At 40.4% G+C, this 20,715-nt stretch overlaps 1 protein-coding gene across 9 annotated transcripts in view; it reads right to left on the bottom strand.

Annotated features, from left to right (window-relative positions):
• Positions 1 to 20,715, bottom strand: part of Ryr2 (ryanodine receptor 2) — a 596,457-nt gene that overhangs the window by 347,920 nt on the left and 227,822 nt on the right. For all 9 annotated transcript variants that reach the window (XM_036187934.1, XM_036187935.1, XM_036187936.1 and 6 more), the window contains 4 exons: positions 11,320 to 11,334; positions 5,969 to 6,043; positions 3,404 to 3,482; positions 319 to 431 (listed from right to left, as the gene is read on the bottom strand). In XM_036187934.1, coding sequence (XP_036043827.1) covers positions 319 to 431; positions 3,404 to 3,482; positions 5,969 to 6,043; positions 11,320 to 11,334 — 282 coding nt within the window. The remainder of the gene's footprint in view (positions 1 to 318; positions 432 to 3,403; positions 3,483 to 5,968; positions 6,044 to 11,319; positions 11,335 to 20,715) is intronic.

Below are 20,715 nucleotides of genomic sequence, written 5' to 3'. Positions count from 1 at the left end.
CCACAGAATCTGAAACTCCTGATTAGACTCCTTTTACATCTGTTAATAAAAGGATCCAAGAGTAGGCACCATCAGCCTCATGAATATGCATGTCAACTTCTGGAGGGAAGCCTGCTTAACAGACCCAAGGAACCACCCTCCCCCTCAGGCCACAGAAGTCTCCTCTTCTTGGGAGTTATTTATAGCTCACCAGATAGAGACCCAGACTTTGAGAGCCACCTCCCTAGCTTTGTTCATAAGCACACTTCCTAGGAAGCATCATTTTATGGATCCATCTCTAGCAAGGTGTCAAGTCCTCAGTCCTGTTCCCACACTTACCAAGTATCTTTCAGAAGACACACTGACCAAGATGAGGTCATCTCCAACCCGCACCTTTTCTCCTTCTGATCTCTGCTTAGAGGCAGGATGTATGGTCCACCAGCAAGCCTCCCCTGAGAGTGATAGAATCAAAACATGGAGAAGATACAGTTAACCTAAGATCCATTTCCTTTTCAGGGAACACCACTCACAGGACTTTCAGAAATATGTGATTTTTATGCAAACTAATCTCTTGGATCCTGAAAATCAAAAGAACTCAGCCAAATTCACTTAGGGTAGGACATAGAGAAATGCAAACTTTCTCCTAATGGGAAATGGGTGTGACAGTTTGGTGTCTTTTTTCCAATAAGAATTGCAGGGAAATGACAGTTTATTTACATGGGCTAACATAGGCCTAGATATGTCTATTAGTCAGGGTGATGTCATTCCTTAAGCAATCTTGTTACATTACTCTCTAAAAATAAATCTACTTTTTACCTGATTTTCATCAAAAGTAATTGAGGTTTTCTGTTGGGGTAGTTGCATTATAAATGTTCGTTTGTTGATTCAAAACTGACACAAAGGATTGCTATCTTAAAAATCTCATTATCCTGTCTCCTCTGCTCTGCTTTATTTCCTTTTAAAATGCATTAGTTCCTTTTCATCTAAGAGACGCATAGTACAGAAAGATGCACTAGAAGAGCTGGGTGTACATTAAAACAAATACATCTAAAGTAAGCCCAGCGGCAGCACAAAGCACACATCCACCTGCCTTCTGAGTCCCATCACCCACACCAGAAGTGGAAAGGCAGCCCACCCACAGTTCCCGTGAGTTACCAAACTCACCCTCCGACAACTCCAACTGGGTTCTGGTGGTACCCGTCACCTACAAGTGCCATTCTCCTCCTTTACCAAGCTTTGTTATTGTTCTTTTTTTCAGTTTATTTCATTTCTATTTACTTGCATCTGTATACCACAAACCATAGCATGCATGTGACTATCAGGACGCAGCTTGCTCCTTGTGCTATATGGGATCTGGGGGTTGAATCCAGACTGTTGGGCTTGCTAAGCCATCTTGCCTGCCTTTTATTATTTTTCTATTATATTTCTTTTTCTTAACTTACTCCCCAATGCCAGAACATGTGTGCTTTTTTGTTCCTTGGGGTTTTCCCAGGTCCTATCACCACACTGTAGCACTCAACAATTAATTTTGTCTCAATGAGTAAATTCATCTGGGATACATCCTAGGAACCCATAGTCAATATCAAATCTGGGCCTAAGCTGTTCTTCTCACTCAAACCAGTCTTAACTGCTTATCACCAGACAGAATTCTCCATTCCCATTCACTGGATCCACATTTTTATCCATTCCCCCAAACACTGACAGTGCCTGTACTGTTTCTCAGTCACTGCTTCAGTAGTTGAAAATTCATCAACCTAAAAGAAAGAAGATCATCTGCCTTCTTTACTTCTGGTGAAGGCAAACAGAAAATAAAGGACAAATGCCATGGGTCTTCATTAATTCACAAAAAAGGAGAAGCTGGGGAGAAAGCAGGGTAGAATAATGGCTCAGAGTACAGGGAAGGACTCTGGGTGGGGGATTGGCAGCTGTGTTACTCTGCCATGAAATTAGCTTAGTATATAAATATATGGCCTAGATCATGTGTTTTGGTGTGCAAACTCAAGATTTTTTTACTTAACTGTTTTCTAAAACACATTAAGAAAAAAAATGAAAAACTGGGAAAACACAGAACTGAATTTACATATGATAAAGTAGAATATCTGAATATTATATTTAACTTTTTATGCCCAGGATTATCAAAATTATCAAAAGTCAACTGGGCTCATTGTATATATTTTTTCATTATCACTTCTGTTATTTTGTGAAAGTTTGGCTAATATGAAAAACCATTTTTAATGACTATACAGAATGTAAACTTGTACCTTACATGTGGGTACCATACACTGTTTTGCTATCTGAACTTTACATCAGGATGAAGAGCTCTCCTCAGGCAGGCATAACCTTTGTGTGTGGAGAAAAGATTGCAGTTCTTTCCCTCTTGCTTGCTGAAGATTGCAGGACATAAAACTGTAATCAGTAGTTACACTGTGCTAAGTACAGCTCCCAGAAACTTTGTGCATGTGCACTACATGAGTTTCCTTTGGTTTGTGATATTAGGGAAAGAATCCAGGGCCTTACACATATCAACATTCTACCACTGAACAACATCTTCATTGAGAACTATTTTTTTAAAGAGATAAAATGGAGTGACCAGTGGATGGAGGGATGGTCCCTACCAGAGAAGAACAATAAAATAAAAGTTGGATTCTTTCCTTCTATTGCTTTTTCTACTTGGCATCTAATTTTATTTTTTTGACATTTAGAATTGAACCCAGGACTCATCACATGGTAGACAAGTGCTCTACCACTGAGTTACATCCCTGGCTCTGTTACTAAAGTTTCATTCCAGAAGTCATCCCTGCTCATTGTAAAAGACAAAATGCTCTAATCGGGGTTTAGTGAGTCAATATAGAGGCAGATAACAAAGAACAAGAACACAGATAAACCTTGTGCTCTCATATTTGGATTTTACGAAAGGATAAATGTGTTTGTATAAACCTTTTTCATGGTTTCCAAAATAGGGAAACATCTGTCTTTTTGGACACACAGCACAGCAGAGCCCTAGAGACAAAGCAGCAAAGAATTTAATTTTCTACTTTTGTGTTTGAGTGCTAAAATTGAGCACACTATTATATTATACCTAAGGATGTTTGAAGATGAATGATTAAAAGTCATGCAGTGATACTTTACAAACTGTTCAGTGAACATCAGCAAGCTTCACCATGGCCCAGTCCATCATGCAGTATGCACTGACTTTTCATCTCTCAACCCACAAGAAAGGATATGCTGCCAAGATTTTATATCTAACCAATCATATAGGAATAATCAACCAGAAGGATAAAATACATTCTCCCCCTCTACCAAAAATGTCAAAGAGAAAATCACTTTCTTGACTTCATTATACAAATAGCTACCTCATGTGTCTCTGACCATGTCTAGCCAGCTTCACCCTGAGTAGGGTTCCATTACAGTACCAGGTACTCACCTGTAGTGTCTTCTTGAAGACCAACATCAAAGGCCAGTTTGTCAGTGGAAGACCGGGAGGTGGAGAGACAGCACAGATACTAAAAATACAAGATTAGTCATCACCACAAAATGTGGACAGTCCTCCTGAGGCTACCATGATTAATGCAGCAATAGAAGTACATCTATGGTCTGTTGACTTAGAATCTTATGGGTACATACCCACACATGGTAGAGCTGAGTCACATGGTCACTCTATTTCCAGCTTTTTGAAGGCATTTCCACACTGATTTACATGGTGGCTGCATAAGTTTACATTATCGCAATCAGCACGTAAGGGTTCCTGCCTTCCCATATCCTTGCTATCATTTGCTATTTTTTTTTCTTGATGACAGCCATTCTGAATAGGGTGATGGGTGATGTAGAATGGATCTTAGGTTAACTGTATCTTCTCCATGAAGTAGAAGAGGGACTATGAGAAGGATGGGGAGGTGTATATGGAGAAGGAGGAGGAAATAAGAGAGCAATAGGCTCTATGTGATGTGAAAGCAGAAAAAGGGACCATTTGGAGGAAAGAAGACCAGGAAGGGCAGAGGAGGGACAGCGGTGAGGGAGGTGAGTGAGAACAAAGCATAATGTACACATGTATATGAGTGCAGGTATATCATAATTTATATGCTAACTAAAATTAAATTATTATAAATTGTGTACAGTCATATCAGGGTCCAATTTGGACAAGTAAGCTGCTATTGTTCTATCTCTGATTAGTGCTTCTCTAAAAATCTTGATTGTGTGAGAAGCAGAGACCTTCCAACATCAGAGGCAAGGCAGCATGTGCACAGCAGCCCTTCAAAGCAGCAAGACAAAGGAGAGGCAGACCTTTGCCCCTCACAAGAGACTAGGGAAATGAGCTCTGTCAGCACAGGAAGAAAAGTGACTGGGGGCATGTTTTTATATCTCTCCCCTCATGTGACAGTCATGGTCCTCTGCAAATGTACAACATGATCTAACATTAAAACATGGTCCCCAAAAGAAACCTGAACACTAGTCACTTCTATCTTCTACTTTTGTTTTCATAAAAGAAACACCCAGAATCTACTTGGCCATGCAGTTCTTCTTCCTGCTAAAAAGAGGGCAACATGAATATCCATATACACATTTCTCTCAGGGAACTCTGACTATCTCAACTGCACCGCCTCATTCCCTCCATCTTTAGATTATCTTAAGTGTATCTATTCTTAGATATAAAGTTTAGATCATTTTTCATGCCAATTTCCCTGCCCCCAACTTCAAACCCCTTGTTAAGTGACAGAAGAATTAGGACACTAAGATGAATGTGGCATGAGCTTAAAATACCAGACCATCTGTGTGAAACAAGTACTCTGCCAGTGAGAAGGGGCTCCAGCAAAGAAAATCCAGAAACTATGGTGGGAACTAAGCAAGGCTGCCCCCTACCCCTCAAGGACTAGGTAGTAATGCCAACACTAAGCAACCCTTTTTATGGAATATGACACATCTGGCTAAATGGTGTCCACAGGTGTATGAAGGGAGATGTAGGAATGTGTTGCATAAGCAGGTACAGCAGCTGGAAGTCCTGGAAGTCAAGATCCTAGGGTTGTGGAATCAAACTGACCTGGAGACTCACTCCATCTTGACTGCAAAACACTCCCTCTCAAGATAACAGACAAGAGGATCTGGGGATATCCCCAGGTAGTATTTTATCTTATTTTTCAAAAAGGTATTTTAAGATTTATTTTACTATTTTTTACATTATATATATGTATGTGCATATGAGTGAAAGTAACCTTGGATTCCACAAAAGGGTGTTAGTTCCCTTGGATCTGGATATTTTAATGCACTTATAAATTAATAGTTGAAACAAAATTAGAAATGGAAAATAGCATTTGGATTTTATACTTGCCTCTTCCTAAAATTTACTTTTCTACATATATTAAAAATCTATCCTACAAATAGACTAGATATTATAACTATAATTCTTGCTCAATAATTGTTTTGTTATGTGTAATTTTACTATGTTAAAGTTAAAACCTTCCTTTTTGAACAAAAGAAAAGGGGAAGTCCTGGGGATGTCTTTCTGTATGCTGTGAATGTGTTGCTCTGATTGATTGATAAATAAAATGCTGATTGGCCAGTAGCCAGGCAGGACGTATAGTATAGGAGGAATAAGCACAGAGGAGAATTATGGGAGGTGGAAGGCTGAGTCAGGGGATGCTGCCAGCCACCACCATAAGAAGTAAGATGTAAAGAGACCTGTAAGCCACAAGCCATGTGGGAAGATATAAACTTATAGAAGTGGGTTAATTTAAGATATAAGAACTAGATAGCAAGAAGCCTGCCACGGCCATACACTTTATAAGTTAAAAAAAATATATCAAAGGCATTGAAAATAGGAGCCATACCTAATATGTATTAATCTAACCTTCATCTTATAAATTAGAAAACTAAACAAGATACTAGGGTATTAAAGAATGTATCTATTCAAACTCATTACTATCATTACTGAAATGATACCCTCAATATTCTAGACAGTCTATCTGACTCTAGACAAGTCAAGATGTTTACTTACCATACCACTGTAGGAATGGCGTAGCAATATGGCATGTCCGTAGAGGAGTGTCCGGTGGCCTCCACCTTGAGCAGTCTATGGGAAGAACAGAAGAAGGGTAGGGAAGAGAAGAATCATGGATGAGTACAGAATTAGGTCAATACATTTTTCTTCTGTCTTCACAGGAAAGTTCAGTAAGAGAGTGACAGAAGTACTGTGATATACCTACCTATGGTATATGTATACAAAGACACATACCTACCTGTGGTGTATGTGTACAAAGGCACATACCTACCTATGGTGTATGTTTACAAAGGCATATAACTACCTATAGTGTATGTGTACAAGGACATATACCTGCCTATGGTGTATGTGTACAAAGATATATACCAAACATGCCCCCTACCTCAATTAAGGTGCTTAAGAAAGAAGAGGGAGTAGGGTAAATGAAATTCTGTATTTGGGGTGACCATCCTCTCTTAATGGGATTTGTAATTTAAGAGAGCCCATGATTTAATGAAAGGTAAAGTTTGACTTTTAAAAAGACCTGTGAAAATGGTTATCTCAGTTCTAGGCATAGGGCTGTTCTCATTCCCATAGAGATGACTGACAGACTTAATATTACAGAATAATGTAAAATAAATCCATAAGAGATAAGTGGATAAAAATGTCCCAACTTTCAAATAAAACCTAAGTGATACTTCTGAATGTCATCTAAAAAAAGAAAAATCCTCATGTAAAGTTAACAAGTCATTGTAAGACAAATTTAGCATCGCTGGCCATTTGTGGGCCTTTACATTTCTAGGACCATGTTAAAAAAAAATGTCCTCCTGAGGAAATCACATTGTAAATTAAAGTGTCAGTGTCCACACTTGGGTGTGAACTCAATGTACATTCTACACTTATATTTCTTTAGAGAAACAGTCATAGGGGCTATCTATCTCTTCCACTTTGTGGGACAGGAGAACAGCTGGATTTCTATAGCTGCACTTGAGGTATTATTGTCATAAGCTTAAATTTGTAGCCACAAAAAAAACCACAGAAATATAAAATCTGAATGGTAATGATGAAGACCAATTACAGTGTTACCAATACATGACTATTGTGGTTCTATATTTAATCTTCAGTGCTGTTTTTTAGGCTCAATATTTTTTAAAAATACATGATTGCAATATATACTGGCTTATTAATAAATCTATCTTTTATATTATTGGCTATCAAAGCCATTAAATTCACTAACTATAAAATAGAATATCTAAACATCTTAAGATGGCTGTAATATGTCATGCCACTTCCGAAGCTGTGTGTGATACTAAACCAGGGTGGACAGAGAACGCTTTCTCTGTACAGAAACACTCTGACAGTCTGATTCAAAGCTGTCATTCTGTGAGGCTTTTGTAAAAATTGAAATCAGAGCTGCACAGAAGCTCAGTGGTAGGGTGATAAGCAAGGCCTGGGTACAATTCTGAGGGAGGGGACAGAAGGAGGGGATCAAAGGAGGAGGGGGTGGAAGGAGAGAAGGGGAGAGGAGATGAGGGAATAGGGAGAGGGGAGGGCCGAAGAAAGGAAGAAAGGAGGGAGGAAGAGAGTGAGGAAAACAAAGAGAGAACAAGGGAAAGAAGGAAATGTGGTTCACTAATCTTCTATACCCCTGGGAGGCTGTCATGTGTCATGGAACTCTAGAAGTCCTGTGATACAGAACCATGGCCCTGGAAACAGACATTATACACAGCAAGGATAATCTGTAATCAGATTTCTTTCACAGTGTCCAGATATTTAAGTGGAGAAACATTTAAGTATATGTACAAATATTAACATCATAAATAAAGAAAAATTAATTGTTTCATGGGGGAAAAGTCTTCAGAGAAAATGCCTCTCTGTCCAACCTTCCCCAGTGTTTAAGAATAACTGGAGGTAAAAGGAGCTGCACCCAGCACACAGGAGCATCAGGGCCTGGCAGGGTTTGCCATTTCCAGCCACATCTGAGTCCCAGCTACAAAAAAATTCTCTAACAGTCCTGCAATCCTTAAGTCCTGAACCCCAAAAAATATCAAGAATGATTCTCACAAGACACCTAACTTGGCCAACCCAAACACTGAGCAAATAGTGGCTTGATGGTAAGTGGCCGGCCTCTCACCTGTGCTAGTGTGGAAACCACAAGTCCCCTGAACAAGCTACCATGAGTTAGGTAACACCAACACAAGAACCTTGGCACCAGTAATTACAAACAGGTTCCCATAACAAGTACACATCCACCTGGCTGTATATCAGGATTACAAGATAAAAACTGATCAAGTTCATCCTACTAAGTGGTGCAAACTGCCCCTAATCACATGTGTGTGGTCTGTTTAATGAGACACCAACCTTTCCTCAATATCCAATGTGATGAACTCTGTCCCACACTTAAGAGAAATCAGAACCCAATTCTATCATCCACACCTGGAGTTAAGTGGCCAACCTCATGTTTCTATCTGAACTGTTTTTTTTACAAATCAGCTCCTGCAAAGGAGTTGGGGATAAGTAATTTGGTTGATGAGTGTATGTACCTGTGGATACAGCACGGTTTAGAGGTTGGGGTTATCAGGCAATGATTCAATGAATATAGTAAATGCATATTCAGCAAATAAAAACTGAATTTTTCAACCCAAGGTCACTGTTATTAATATCTGAAAAAATGGCATATATTTATATTTTTATGCTTATCATATCTACACAACCAAAACACTTGTTGTGATAGATGTAAAATAGCATGTAGCACTTTCCTCATCATACACCAGTGTTTTCTACTGAAAAATAAGAGCTGAGCTACATGATATTTTGAAAGATGCTCCACACAAGATTGCAAAAAGCACAGGGACAAATAGCCAAACGAATGGAAGCACATGAATTATGAACCAAAGGCTGTAGAGCACCCAGCTGGATCAGGCCCTCTGGATAAGTGAGACAAGTGAATAGCTTGATCTGCTTGGGAGGCACCCAGTCTGTGGGACCAGGATCTGTCCTTAGTGCATGAGCTGGCTGTTTGAAACCTTGGGCTTATGCAGGGACACTTTGCTCAGTCTGGAAGGAGGTGACAGGACCTGCCTGTACTGAATCCACCAGGTTTAAATGAATCCCCAGGGGTGCCTTGATCCTGGAGGACATGGGAATGGAGGGGAGGGGCTGGGGGCAAGTTGGGGGTGGGGACAGGAGGGGGGAGGACAGGGGAACCCATGGCTGATGTATAGAATTTAAAACACATAGTAATAAAGAAAAAAAGTAAAAAAAAGAAAGAAAGAAAGAAAGAAAGAAAGAAAAGAAAAAAGAAAAAACAACTATTGATAAAAAAAAATGACTGAGTGAAATGGCTTACTAATCTACTTTTTCTTAGGCATAACTTTGTTCACTTAAATAGAAAGATTACATGAGGAAATTTAAAAAAAAGAGGTAGCTTCAAAGAAATAAATACTAGGTTCTGTCATCTGATCAGCAGTCTCATGGTCTTTACTATTAGTGAATAGGGTCAACCTGGGAAAGGCAACAATTCCTACCCTGGGGTTTGGAATGGGAATGAAAGCCTTAACTAACTTCATCAATGGATGGGCAAGAGAACTGTCTCATTTCTTTCCTTTTTGATCCATATCCAAAATTTTCATGCATATTTCTTCTGTCTTTTAAAATGATGTTCCTTCAGGTTACAAATTGTATTAAGTCTTTATTAACTGAATACAAATAGATTTCTTTATTGTTTTTGAGGTTTTAGCATAAAACAGCAAGCTTCTTGAATAATTATAGGGTAATGTGGCTGAAACAACCCCAAAAATCAACTTCATTTTCCTCTTTCAGTCTTCAATTTCTTCCTTCAATGATGTTACCATGTACTTTAACCTCTTCATGTGTCTCCTTTGAAGGGCTTCTGATTTTCTAAGTTAGTTGAGAAATAAAATAGGGATGAATTGTTTCCTCTTCTAGAACAAATATGTAGTTATCGATGCCTGTGGTGGTTTGAATAAGAAATGCTCCACCGAGGCTGGGGTATTTGAACACTTGACCCCCAGTTGGTGGCACTGTTGGAAGAAGTTTCAGTTATGCAGTCTTGCTAGAGGAAGAATGTCACTTGAAGCAAGCCTGGAGAGGAATAGCATCACCCTGCTTGCAGTTAATCCTCTGCTTCATGTTTATGGTTGAATGTGATCTCCCAAATGCTTGCTCCAGGCACCATGCCTGCAGCTTGCCTGCCATGCCTTCCCACCATGACAGACTCTAACCTTCTGGAACCATGAGCTAAAACAAACTCTCTCTTCTATAAGTTGTCTTGGTCACAGCACTTCATCACAGCAACAGAAAAGTAACTAATAAGGAATTTCTTCTCATTTCCCAATGTAAAGTCCAATGAGATTCATACAAGTGTCTTCTAAAAGCAAGACAGCCAGAATCCCTAATAGGTAGCATTCTAATCAAGTAACAACTGAAGAATACTTTAATGAAAGAAATCCCTAAAGATGACTAATTAAACTTAATTTGGTGCTACATAACCCAAAAGTGTCAAAACTTATTTAAATTATGTAGTCAAAACAGGTGATTTACATTTAAATGTTAAATATCTGATTCCATTTAAAAAAAATTTTAAAGGAAAGTTATTGTACAAACATAAAACAAGTTTGTATAACCATCCTAAAACTTATAAAACATATAGCCACCCTAAAATTTATGGAATATTGCCTAGGACCATACATAAGCAATACTATAGCACATGCCTTCAATCTCAGCAACTTGGGAGGCAAAGGCAAGTGAATCTCTCGGTTAAGGCCAGCCTGGTCTACATAGTGAGTTTCAGGACAGCCAGGGCTACACAGAGCAGCCCTATCTCAAAAAGTCAAAAAAAAGAAAGAAAGAAAGAAAGAAAGAAAGAAATATGTATTGGGTAGCCATCCCAGCCTTGGCCTGGAAGTTCCAACCCCCATTGAGGCTTTGGTAATGGTCACGCCCACAAGGCAGGGCTGAGGGAGGAAGCTGAAGACCCAGGATGGAGAGGAGAGGTCTCTCTTGGTTCTGGGACCCTGGACGTTGGAGGTAGACTGAACAGAGTTCTGCAGAGAACACCGCCGGACTGAGCCATACCTTTGCCAGACCCTACAACCTATCCCTTCATTTGTAAGTTACCCCACAAAATAAACCTCCCTTTTAACTACGTGGAGTGGCCTTAATAATTTCACCAGTAGATATACTTTATATACTACATAAAGCCATACTAAAATATAGGAAGTATTACATATACCCACACTAAAACACATGAATTATCACATATACCCACACTAAGACACATGAATTATCACATATACCCACACTAAGGCAGGAACTATCACACACACAGCAGAAGATCAAGGCCTCACCTTCATCATGAACTTCTGTGGAGACATAAAGAAAAGAGAGAAAATATTAAATACAAATCATTGCAAGGACTTAAACTATCTTATTTTTCAAAACCCCACTGTGTAAGTGGAGCAATGTCAATGATAAACAGAAAATTCACACTGCTGTTGCAACAGAATGTATATTCAACTACATGCTAGAAAAATGCTATAGCAAGCAAAGTCTTTTGAAAGGAATCTTTACATTAGTTCAGCTGTTTTCTGTGAAAACATGCTACACTACTTGAAAAATGCCTGGCTCAATTTATGACATCCAAGCACTGAGGAGGTGTAATCTTCCATTTATTCTCTGCAAATGCTTAAATAAAAAAACTTCATTCCATCTCTTTGGCATAAATGCAGTGATACAAGACAACCCAACTAAGTTTAGTAAAGCTGGTAGGTAAGAAGAAACAGATTAGGAGACTCTGAAACATGGAGCCGATTATCCTTCATGCAAGGAACAGGAAGCAGTCCTTAGATGCTGCCTATGATGAGAGATGCATTTCAAAGACAGGTACACAAGCTATTTCTCCTTTTCTCTAAACACATCACGGCCTCTCTCATACAGCTCTTATCTCTTCTGTAAAACATTTACATTTTTCCTTGTTTTTACTAGAGGCCCTCTACTTTTCTGGATTTGTTTCTGGGAGGGTACACAAACATTCAAGAAGGGGGAAAATGTTTGATTTCCCAACTTAGGGCTGAAATAAGTTGTTATAAACATCTAAAATCTATTAAGAAAAAATATGGACATAACCCCATTAGGTTTAAGGAAATCTTCCAGGGAACATTTTCCAATATACATGTTTGTAAATAGTACAGTTGCTTCCCTGAAACACACATAAGCAGGAGCATGTGTATAAATGGAAATACCATTGTGAGTGATGGTTTTCATTTTCTATATTATAATGTCAAGGGAAAAATTGGAAAGTTCTTTCATTCTTGCCCAGCTCTGCTTCAACATTGAGATTAGCACTGCTCCAAGCTACCATTATAGAAGCTCACTGCAGACAGGTACCACAGAGAACCATAACAGGCCAAAGCAGTAAGGATAAGTGATGGTGGTACACTCGGCTCTAAATAAGCAGTCATACACCTCTTCCAGAGCTCAGGAAATATGGTGACACAGGTGATGGAGAAGGTGTAAGAGCTAGAAGATGGGGGAGCTCAGAAACAAAAAGATGTCTTCTGGATATGGCATGGCCACTATACTCATAACACTGCAGCTGTGGAAATCTGAACAAGATCAGGTCCACCAATAATTCATTATGGAGAGGGTGGTGGCCATATGAGGCCACAATATTCCTTGAGGGAATATTGACAGTTAATGGTTGTTGAGCAGGGTGTCATTTTATTCAGTGGTGTCACCACTGGAAAGTTTGCCCTTGACTTGATAATAACCTCCCACCAATGCCTAGCAGTGAAAGTGGGGAATGACTCTGACTCTATTGCCTGATTTGGGCCATTCCTCCTGCCAGATTGCCTCATCCACCCTTGCTGGAGGATGGGATGCCTTGCCTTAGTGCAGCTTGATATACCACAGCTGGTGGATCTCCAAGGGATGCCCACCTGTATCAGAAGAGAAACAGTGGAGGAGTGGATGGAGGTGAAGAAGGAGAAGCTTTGATTAAGATGCAACAACAAGAAAATAAACTTAAAAAAATTGAAAACCTCCCACCATGTTCAGTCAAGGAACTCAAAGTAAAATAAACTCTGTGGACCACATAAAAGGGAAGACACGAGAGTGGGTGGGGAACTTCTTAGGAAAAGGGTTCCAGTGGGAAAGAAAGGTTGTGGAGTGGAGGTAAAATGGACTTAAATGTATTGTATAAATAAATAAAACTGTCAAACAATAAAAAAGTAAAAAGGAATTTTTATTATTCACTTAGAAAATGCAGAAAGTTAGTTACAAAAAATGTAACTGATATTAATGGTCAATGACAGCAGGAAACTTAATTTCCATACCCAAACAAAAACTACATGCCCTCATATCTGACAATATTGGATGTCCTAATGGTTAGCTTCCACTGTTAATGTGACACTGCCTAAAGTTATCTTAGAAGGGAAGCCTCATAGAGAGATTGCCTAGATAAGCCTGACCTATATGTGTATCTGTGAGGGATTGTCTTGATTGCTAATTGGTGCAGGAGGCCCCACCTTACTATGTGGAGCATCATTCCCTAGGTGGGTTGTCCAGGACTATGTAAGAAAGCTAGCAAAGCATGATACAATGAGCCAATTCCTCCATGGTTCTACCCTGATGTCCTTCAATGATGGACTATGACCTGGAAGTGTAAGATGACGTTTTTCTCCCCAAGTTGCTTCTGGTCAGAGTGTTTTATCATAGCAACAGAGATCAAACTAGGACAATGGAAATATGCCTCATATGGGGCATAAGGAAATGGAGAGAATCATTTTCATGTCATATTTAGAAGAAACAAAAAAAACTAACATTTTTCAAATGGCACATGGTTACAATAGATAATTTCTGTGGATTTTAATTGGGTTGGGATTGGGATTTTTTCTTTAAAAATCATTCTCGGTTTTGACTTGGCAGTTTCCTAAGTTAACTACTTTACATCGGCAGAAGGTATTTTTACAAAGTGGTCAACAGAGTTGCCCAGGTTGGCTCTTCAGAATATACAGTTGTGTATAACATCAGGAAGAGGAAGACACAGAGCAGGAGACCTGACCATGCAATGGAGTAGAATGAACAGAACAGCTAAGGGAAGGTGGAAGCATCCATCTGCAGAATGAGGAAGAACAGCACGTGTGAATGCCACATGGCTGTCCCAGGACAACCAAGAGCACATGAGACTGTCTGCAGCTTAGATCAAGATTAACCTGCTTTCTTTTCAAAACTCTTGAATAATGTGGCATAAGTTGTAACTATCAACAAAGCAATGACAACAGAAGATTTTTCCAAAGGGTTCACTCATGGGAAAGAAAGAAAGTGACGGCATTAAATCAGGAGGAATGGATATATTAGTTTGATCTCCATCTCAACACCACTTAGATATGATTTAAAGAAAAAAAAAAGATGACAACAAAATCAACTAAGAAAACACTTTAAGCCACATCCTCTCTCCATGCTGAGAACACAGTGTTTATGCTTAAAATAAATATAAGAAGAGATAAACTGAACTAAATTCACTTGTGAAAATTTCTCTGGACACAAGCTAAGATTTCACTAGAGGAAGCGGAATAAGGAGTCACGATAAGGGCAATTATAGCATGGGCATGTTGCACAGGTTCTGACCCACTTCCCATTCTGGGAGAAGTTCTTAGATGAAAGGACTTTATGCTAGAAAAGTCATTCAGTGTTCAAAGCTTGGTGAGCTTTTCTGTGAGAGCAAGCTAGTAAGCAGCTCTCTTTCATGGCCTCAGCATCAACTCCGGGAAAGTACAGGCGGGACAAGAGAGAAGAGAATTCTGGGAAGTAGAAGGCTGGGGGGAGACACCGCCAGCCGCCACCAGGAGAAGCAACATGTAAAGACACCGGTAAGCCACATGCCATGTGGCAAAGTATAGACTAACAAAAATGGGTTAATTTAAGATAGAAGAAGCAGATAACAAGAAGCCTGCCACGGCCATACAGTTTCTAAACAATGTAAGTTTCTGTGTGCTTTCTTGGTTGGGTCTGAGCGACTGTGGGACTGGCGGGTGAGAGAGATTTGTCCTGACGGGGCCAGGCAGGAAAACTCCAACTACACTCCTGCCTCCAGGTTCCTCCTCACTGCTTTTCATGATGAACTGTTGTGTGGAACTGTGAGAGAAATAAACTTTCCCTCCCATAGATGCTTTTGGTCATGGTGTTTCATCACAGCAATAGTAACCTTAAATAAGACAGATGGCGACCAATTTGCACAGAAACACGGAGTTTTAGTTCTCTGGTGTAAAACTGCATGCAGCTGTCACATGCTATCTAGGGTCTGATCAGTTGCTACAGATTTCACAGATGAAGTGAAGAGCAAGAGCTGAGGCATGACTGCCCACAATAAAAGGGGATTTTTATTGTGGAGAGAGAGAGAGATTCATTCTATAAGTTCTGTTACTCTAGAGAGCCCTGACTAATACAAATAGATTTTTAATTAATAATTTTGTGCCAATGAGGTGTCTCTACAAGTAAGGATGTCTGCCACCAGCTAAGCCTGACTGTTACAGGAAAGAATGGATTCTATGTCTAGGTGGGATACTGCCTTCTCTCCTCCCTTAAGAGTTAACTCTGTTGAGCATTTCAAGAACCTGCCCAAGGGGCCACCCCTAGACAGGTAAGTTCTCTTTCAGATAATGCACTCTTTCTTCCTAGAACTCCACCCTGTGCAGCTCCAACCAGCTCCCACCATGCTGTGCTGGGTCTGCCGGTCTTTCTAAGTCCTGACTCAAGAAAGTGTAAGTATTCCTTTTTTCTCTTCTTTTTTCTTTCTGATGCTGGACAGAGCCTAAGTGTGCCTTCCCGGTACTTCAGCTTCCTTCTCTCTCTCTCTAAAATCCCTCTCACTTCCATGTGCTGACCTCTACCAGCTTACCTCAAACAATGGGGCATCTCCATTCCTCTCTTCAGGGGCAGTTTTGAGACTTTCAGCTTGCCTGCCCTGGGACTTGTCTTTTACAACTTTCTAATATTCTCAATATATAATAGATATGTTATTATATATTGAATATAATAGAAATCTAATATTCCTTACTATTTCTGTAAAGCTCCCCCTCCTTACTGTGTGGCTGCCTGTTACCATGTGGGTGACCTCCACGTTGGCTCATCTTCTCCACTTACCTCCTCAGTCAGCTTCAAATTCACAGTGTGCTTGCCCTGGAGAATTCTTTTAAACTCTGAAGAATTATCCTTGAATGTCTGTTTAATATCATTCTTAATATTTTTATTAGTGAGACTAAGAGCCCCCCAGAAAGGACCCTGATTTGCTTGGCATCATTGGTATCCCCATTCAAACTCTCCAAGATTTTCAGTCACACTTCTTTCCTGCCCCTTAATTCCTTAACTGGCAGAGAAAAACAACCCATTCCTACACCCTTAAGAGGAAGGCATCATACAGAATTAAGTTTGATTCCTGGGACTTACATGGTAAAAGGAGAGAACCAGTTCCCACTAATTAACTTCCACTCACGCACTGTGGTACGTGCACCCCACAATACACACACACATACACACACACACACACACACACACACACACACACACACACACACACACACTGAATGAAATGAAATGAATGAATGCATGAATTTTTTAAGTTATTACTTCTAAGAATCTCTCTTACAATCTATAAGTGAATCTTTACTGGAAGATGCCCCCCAAAAATTGTCTAGACAGAGAACTGGCAACCAAGGAACCTTTACTAAGGAGGTTTATCATTCAAAGGATCTGAGGGAACAGGTTCAGGAGCAGGTCTAGTATGGGTTCCCCATTAAGAAACTAAAACACCCTGCTCCACACAGAAGATGTTCATTCAAAGTCAGACGTTTGTGATATCCCGTCTCTCTGTGTGCTAAGATGCAAGGGTTTCCCACAATGTTCCATCTGCCACCTCTCCTCTTTCCCTTATGAGTGAAGCAGCTTCACTATGTTGAGAAAAGGAAGTGCCTTCATCAAGGATCTGGGTGAATCAGTGGCTGTATTTAATTAAGAATGCTCACAATATGTTTGAGAGGATAAACATAGTCTAACATGAATAATCACACACTCAAAGCTTACCCCTTATATACTATAGAATAACATCTGTAGATGTATATTTGTGGGAAATGTCAGCTAGTACTCTCATGATGAACATATTCTGTATGCATTGTTAACTTTCTAAGACTTCCCTACTGAAAATATCCAAGACTGCATGATGAGAAAAGCATGGTAAATGTAGATATACAGAGTATCGGGACAGGTCTCAGCCTTCAACCCATAAAGGGCTGATATCCACAGGATACCTCCCACAGCCATGCTCCTGTGTCACTAATGTTGCCAGCACTCTATGTCACTTACTGACATCTGGTTGAGCACACATGTGTGCATATGCTTAAAAAGAATACAGCATATTTTGGAGCAGATGTGTGTCAACTGTTGTCTTTTCCAACCTATCAATAACTCAGTAGAGAAATTATTTAAATGACCTGGTTTTCTGAGTGTAATAGACTCGACAGTTACAAGTTTTCATCATTATCTAGTTCTGCTTCCGAAGGAAAAGAAATGGTGCTGATAATCTAGAGTAAGACTTGGCATTCTTGCTCAGTGGCATGTATACCTTACAGAGCTCAGGAATGCCTGAATATGAACCAATAGCTATCTAGAGCTTTCTTATTTTTCCAGCTTGTCTCAAAAGAGAGTTTATTTGACACAAAACACTACAGTGACCCTTATAGTGGATTCATGGGTCAAAGTTACTAAAGACATATGAAGCCTGACCTATATACTAAGACTGCCACCAACAAACCAACAATAATCTACCACAAGAGATAGAATGCTTTATACATTTTGAGTATGAATGAACCCTGATATGTTTTTTCACATACCCTCACAGGATAGCTGGGTGTGCAATGCATTATTTTGTGATGTTAGGAAACATTTTTAATTATTTTATATTTTAATATCTATATCAACATTATGAATTTTTTAAGGATGTGGAAGGAGTCACTTGATATACAGATAACACATCATATGTGACAATTTCAGTATGTTTCTTTCTCTTTTGGTCCCCTCCCATAGACTGAAGTCCCAGGCCTTCATGTTAGAAACTAACACCAAGGTCAGGAAAAGGTCAGGGTAGGATGGGGTAGGTGAAAATAATAGTTAAATATCCTTTATATCAAGACTCAGAAATATCATTTTCTTTTAAGTGTGAAGAGTTACATTTTATAACTTAATGGATTTATGTTTAAACAAGTACACAGATGATCCAAAGAGACATTCGCGAAAGGGAAAAGGAAGTTGAGGAAAGGGGAAGAAGGAGGAGAAAAGGATGAATAGAAGAAGGATAAAAAGGGAAGAAGGAGTGACAAGGCAGGGGAAGAGAAAAAGAAAGAGGGGAGAAGAAATGCACAGAGGTGAAGAAAGAGGTGAGGACAAGGGGAAGGGAGAGGAAAGTCAGGAGAAGAGAGGAAATGGAAGGAAAGAGAAGAGGGAGAAACATGAGGAAGAGAAGAAGGGAATCAAGAGTAAAGAAGAGGAGGAAGTGAGAAAAAGCAGGGGGGAGAAATGAAGGGAAGGGTCAGAGGGAAGGAAGAGAGGAGGGGAGAAGGAAGGGAAATAGAGAGAGAAGGAAGCAGAGATGAAGGGAAGGGTCAGAGGGAAGGAAGAGAGGAGGGAAATAAGAGGAAAGAAGAGAAGGGAAGAAGGAAGGGAAGGAAGGAGAGAGGGAGGAAGAGGAGGAGAGAGGGAGGGAAAGAATGGAAAACAGGAAGGAAGGGAAGAAAAAAAAAGAGAGAAACAGGAGGAGAGGAACACGGGACAGATCGGAGCGAGTGAAGGGGAGGTATGCACTGAGGAGAGAGGGAGGGAGGGAAGACAAAGGGGAAGAGAGAAGAATAGAAGCAAAGGGAAGAGAGGGAACAAGCATGAGGGGAGTAGAGAAGTAGGGAGGGGGAATTTGAATCTTGAAGTTATCCAGATTTATGCTCTAAGAAAATCGAGAGACACCATTTTAATTTTTTATATCATATGTGTATATGACTGTGTATATGCTTAAGTTTTATGAGGTTCCTAAGAACTTTATGTGGCTTGCTGAATGCATGTTATGCAAACCCGTGAAGTGGATGTGAAGGTGAGGCACCCACATCCAAAAGGAATTACACTGTTGAGCACCACCTAGCCTGTGGCAAAGGAGCAGGGTGAGAGTCTACCTGCTTCCATCAGCTGACTACCCAACTCAGCAGGCTGTCTTTAGGTGATTGGGCAAGAAGATGGCTTCTTTGAGAGAAGAGCTATCCGACTGGAAGAGTTTCCTCCCTTCACAAGCTTGCCCTCATCACAAGTCTCATGAAGGTCATCCCTGTCCACAGGAGCTGGAAGCCAGCAGACTCATGACTCCTGAAGCCCAAAGGCTGAAAGGATACATATAGCTCCTATGGAGTAGCATCTGGGAAGGGATGGCATGCCCAGAGACAACATGAGCAGCCCAGGAAGATCTAGCCTAGGACTGTTCTAGGACACACCAAGAGAAGGTAAACTCCCAAACCAGACAGATAAGATACTTCAGGCTGCAGCAGGAGAATCAAAGGTCAGGAATACCCATGATGGAGGCTCCCTGAAGATACTCAACAAGGCCCTGATAAATTAAGTGACTCTGGAATCAGAAGCCTTCCAGACAACCTTGGGCTCTTCTCGTCCCATCACACATGGAAAAGTCACAGGAGCCTGAAGAACTGGCCATGTGCAGCAGGAAATGTTGCCCACACTCATTGCCTCAGGGATATGGCCACAGTGGCTTGAGCTCCCTAACTAAGTAAAACTTCCGAGACCCAGAGGTTTGACCCAGTAGGGCATCATGATGACTGCCATGATGAGACTGGTGTGATGGAAATGACCATGGCACACTATATCTGTGAGTATGAGTAAGGCTATTTTAGTTGGACACAAGGGACATAAAAGAATGTTTCCACAGAGCAATGTGAACAGACTCTAAGTGCTGTGTAGAAATTTCCTCCAAGGTAAAACATCCCATCCTGTAGGAAAGCTGATTAAAAGGCAGAATTTTTTAAGGGGAGGTGAAATATTCCATCCTGCAGGAAGTAAACAACTGAAAGCCTTCAGGAAGTTCATGAAACCAACCAGATTCCCTAGGTTCCTGCCTCCTAAAGCTTATATAAGCAGTAAGGCCTGCTGAGGCTCATTCTCATATCAGCTGAGCTGCCTGGAAGAGACTCTCACTAGCCTGTAGAGCTGCCCATATGCTATGCGGTGCCCTCTGGTGTGGTGGTTTGAATAAAAATGGCCTTGTTAGAGTAGATGTGGCTTTGTTAGAGGCAGTGTGCTACTGGGGCAGGCTTTGGGGTCTCAGAAGCTCAAGCCAGGCCTAATGGCTCACAGCTTACTTCCTTCTGCCCATGGATCCAGATGGAGAACTCTCAGCTACCTCTCCAGGACCATGTCTGCCTGCATGCTGCCATGCTTCCCACCACAACGAAAATGGACTAAACCTCTGACACTGTAAGCCATCCCTAGTTCAATGTTTTCCTTTATAAGAGTTGCCATGGTCATGATGTCTCTTCACAGCAATAGAAACCCTAACTAAGACACCTGGATTTCCAACTTGTGTGAGCCTGTCACCCATGCAGGGGTGGGCTTTTGATGATATATTTGCCTTTGAGTCATTTCTACTCCTAAGTAGTCCGAGGAAGCTCACTAGCTCACGAAAGTTGGGCTTTGAGAGTAGC

The sequence above is a fragment of the Onychomys torridus genome, chromosome 5, assembly GCF_903995425.1.
Source record: "Onychomys torridus chromosome 5, mOncTor1.1, whole genome shotgun sequence".
Classification (NCBI taxonomy): Eukaryota; Metazoa; Chordata; class Mammalia; order Rodentia; family Cricetidae; genus Onychomys; species Onychomys torridus.
This window is presented reverse-complemented; position numbering and strand designations above follow the sequence as displayed.